At 52.3% G+C, this 1,732-nt stretch overlaps 2 protein-coding genes across 2 annotated transcripts; both read left to right on the forward strand.

The window, feature by feature from the left end:
* Positions 1–10: 10 nt before the first annotated feature.
* CTAM01_17283 (alcohol dehydrogenase GroES-like domain-containing protein) lies at positions 11–418 on the forward strand (the record flags this gene model as incomplete). Its single annotated transcript, XM_060533269.1, has 1 exon — positions 11–418. The coding sequence occupies one exon, from the start codon at positions 11–13 to the stop codon at positions 416–418; it is 408 nt and encodes a 135-aa protein (XP_060372152.1).
* A 983-nt stretch (positions 419–1,401) lies between these two features.
* Positions 1,402–1,638, forward strand: CTAM01_17284 (uncharacterized protein; the record flags this gene model as incomplete). The annotated part of the gene is made up of 1 exon (XM_060533270.1): positions 1,402–1,638. A coding segment is annotated over one exon (237 nt), but the record flags the coding sequence as incomplete, so codon positions are not given.
* Between the last annotated feature and the right edge of the window lie 94 nt (positions 1,639–1,732).

Here is a 1,732-nt window from a genome sequence, read left to right on the forward strand (position 1 = left end):
GGACGGGGTCATGCGCACTGTAGACTGTGTCGGCATGGAGGCGTTGAACTCGAGTCTTGAGATGGACGAGAGCACTATCACACAACAGATGATTGACGTGGCGCATTTTAAGGGAGGCATGGGCCAACTGGGCGTGTATAGTTCGCAGGACGATTCGCCTGGCGCACCGTACGGCAGCGACATCTCGCCCACGATTTCCTTCCCCGTCTCGTCCTTCTTCGCCAAGGGCTTGAGTTTCCGAACAGGAGCCGTTGATCCCAAGCCGTACGCTCCCCAGTTGATCGACCTTATCAACAGCGGCAAAGCCCACCCAAGCTTTGTGATCAGCGCAGTTATTGGCATCGAGGACGCACCAGAGTATTACAAACGCTTCAATGAAAAGAAGGAAACCAAGGTAGCCATCCGCTTTCCGGAGTAGGACGGCTTAATTGCATGAAGCTTTCGGTCTGTATATAGAGGAAACTGCGGCAATCTAAGTAATACATACGAATTCCTCCCCATATCCCGGCTCGGAGTTTTGGAATCATGCCTCAATAAAACAAAAGCATACATGTTGCAACGATCTGCAGGGCATTCTCCTGGCGATCCGGAGGTTCGCTCAAAGCCCGCTTAGACATTTAGATGTATGTCTTCAAGCCTTTTTGTTTGAGCCGGGCAGACTTCGCGAACTGGAAGGCGAGCTCGGCGGTGTCATGTCAAGGTGCTTTGCACCTGACCTAGCCGACGATATGGTACAGCAGACAAGCGCCTTTGGCATCCGTACAGATGTATCCGACAGTTAGATTGGGTAGTTGCGACATTGTACGCAGAATGTGTTGAGACCTTCCGCTGAAGCCAAAGAGTAAGCAGATATGATTTGCTCAATGGGGGAGGAAGTAGAGGATGAATGTTGTAGGATGGAATCGCGTGACGGAGCGAGGGAGCAATGGCGGATGTTTTGGCAGTGAACTTGCCTGCTAAGCCTAATACCAACAGTCTGCCTCACGGCTTAACCAGCCGAATGCGCCTCAGGGGCTATGAGAGTTAGCTAACGAGTCTACTTCCATAAGCTTGCAAAGGTGAAGTGACTGAGTATGAGTATCATGAGCCGCCGGATAACAAGGCGCTGTGTGCTGGCGTTTGTGAGGGCGTGCAGGGTCTCTACGCTGAACTTGCTCTGCCTTGACCAGGGGACTGAATCCACTGCCAAATGGACTGGGGTCCTGGCTTGTATTGCTCAAGTTCAGAGAGTGCTCTGCGAGCCAGGCGTCGCAGCGGCCGCATGTACAGGCCATGTCCGGAGACTATATACATAGGTGTCGGCAGCCTGCAGTCTTTTGCACACTCTTGTCTGCATTATCTATCGCCAAGTTCCTGCTCAATTCAAGCACCTTTTGCTTGCGAGATCAAAGTATACATGCAATGTCTCATCTTCCACCTTTTTCCTCTGGCGATGGCAAGATACCTGATCAGGGTGGTAGGGCCAGGACCGCCTCGACGGCCACGCTCACAGACGGTGCTAGCATCTATGGAATCTACACCCCCAGCCTCACCCACGACAGTACATTGTCTGAGCTTGTTGTGATGCCGTCAGCACCGGAGCCCACGGTCTTATTGCGCGAAATCCAACAGGCTGCCGATGACATATCACAGCTCGTAGGGCGATTTGGATTCAAGATGGCAAAAACGCTGACGACTCCTTATATCAAAAAGGCGCTTTTCGCGGACAAGAAATTGCTTCGACTACCGTGCC

The sequence above is a fragment of the Colletotrichum tamarilloi genome (assembly GCF_030869305.1).
Source record: "Colletotrichum tamarilloi strain Tom-12 chromosome Unknown Scaffold_466.1, whole genome shotgun sequence".
Lineage (NCBI taxonomy): Eukaryota > Fungi > Ascomycota > Sordariomycetes > Glomerellales > Glomerellaceae > Colletotrichum > Colletotrichum tamarilloi.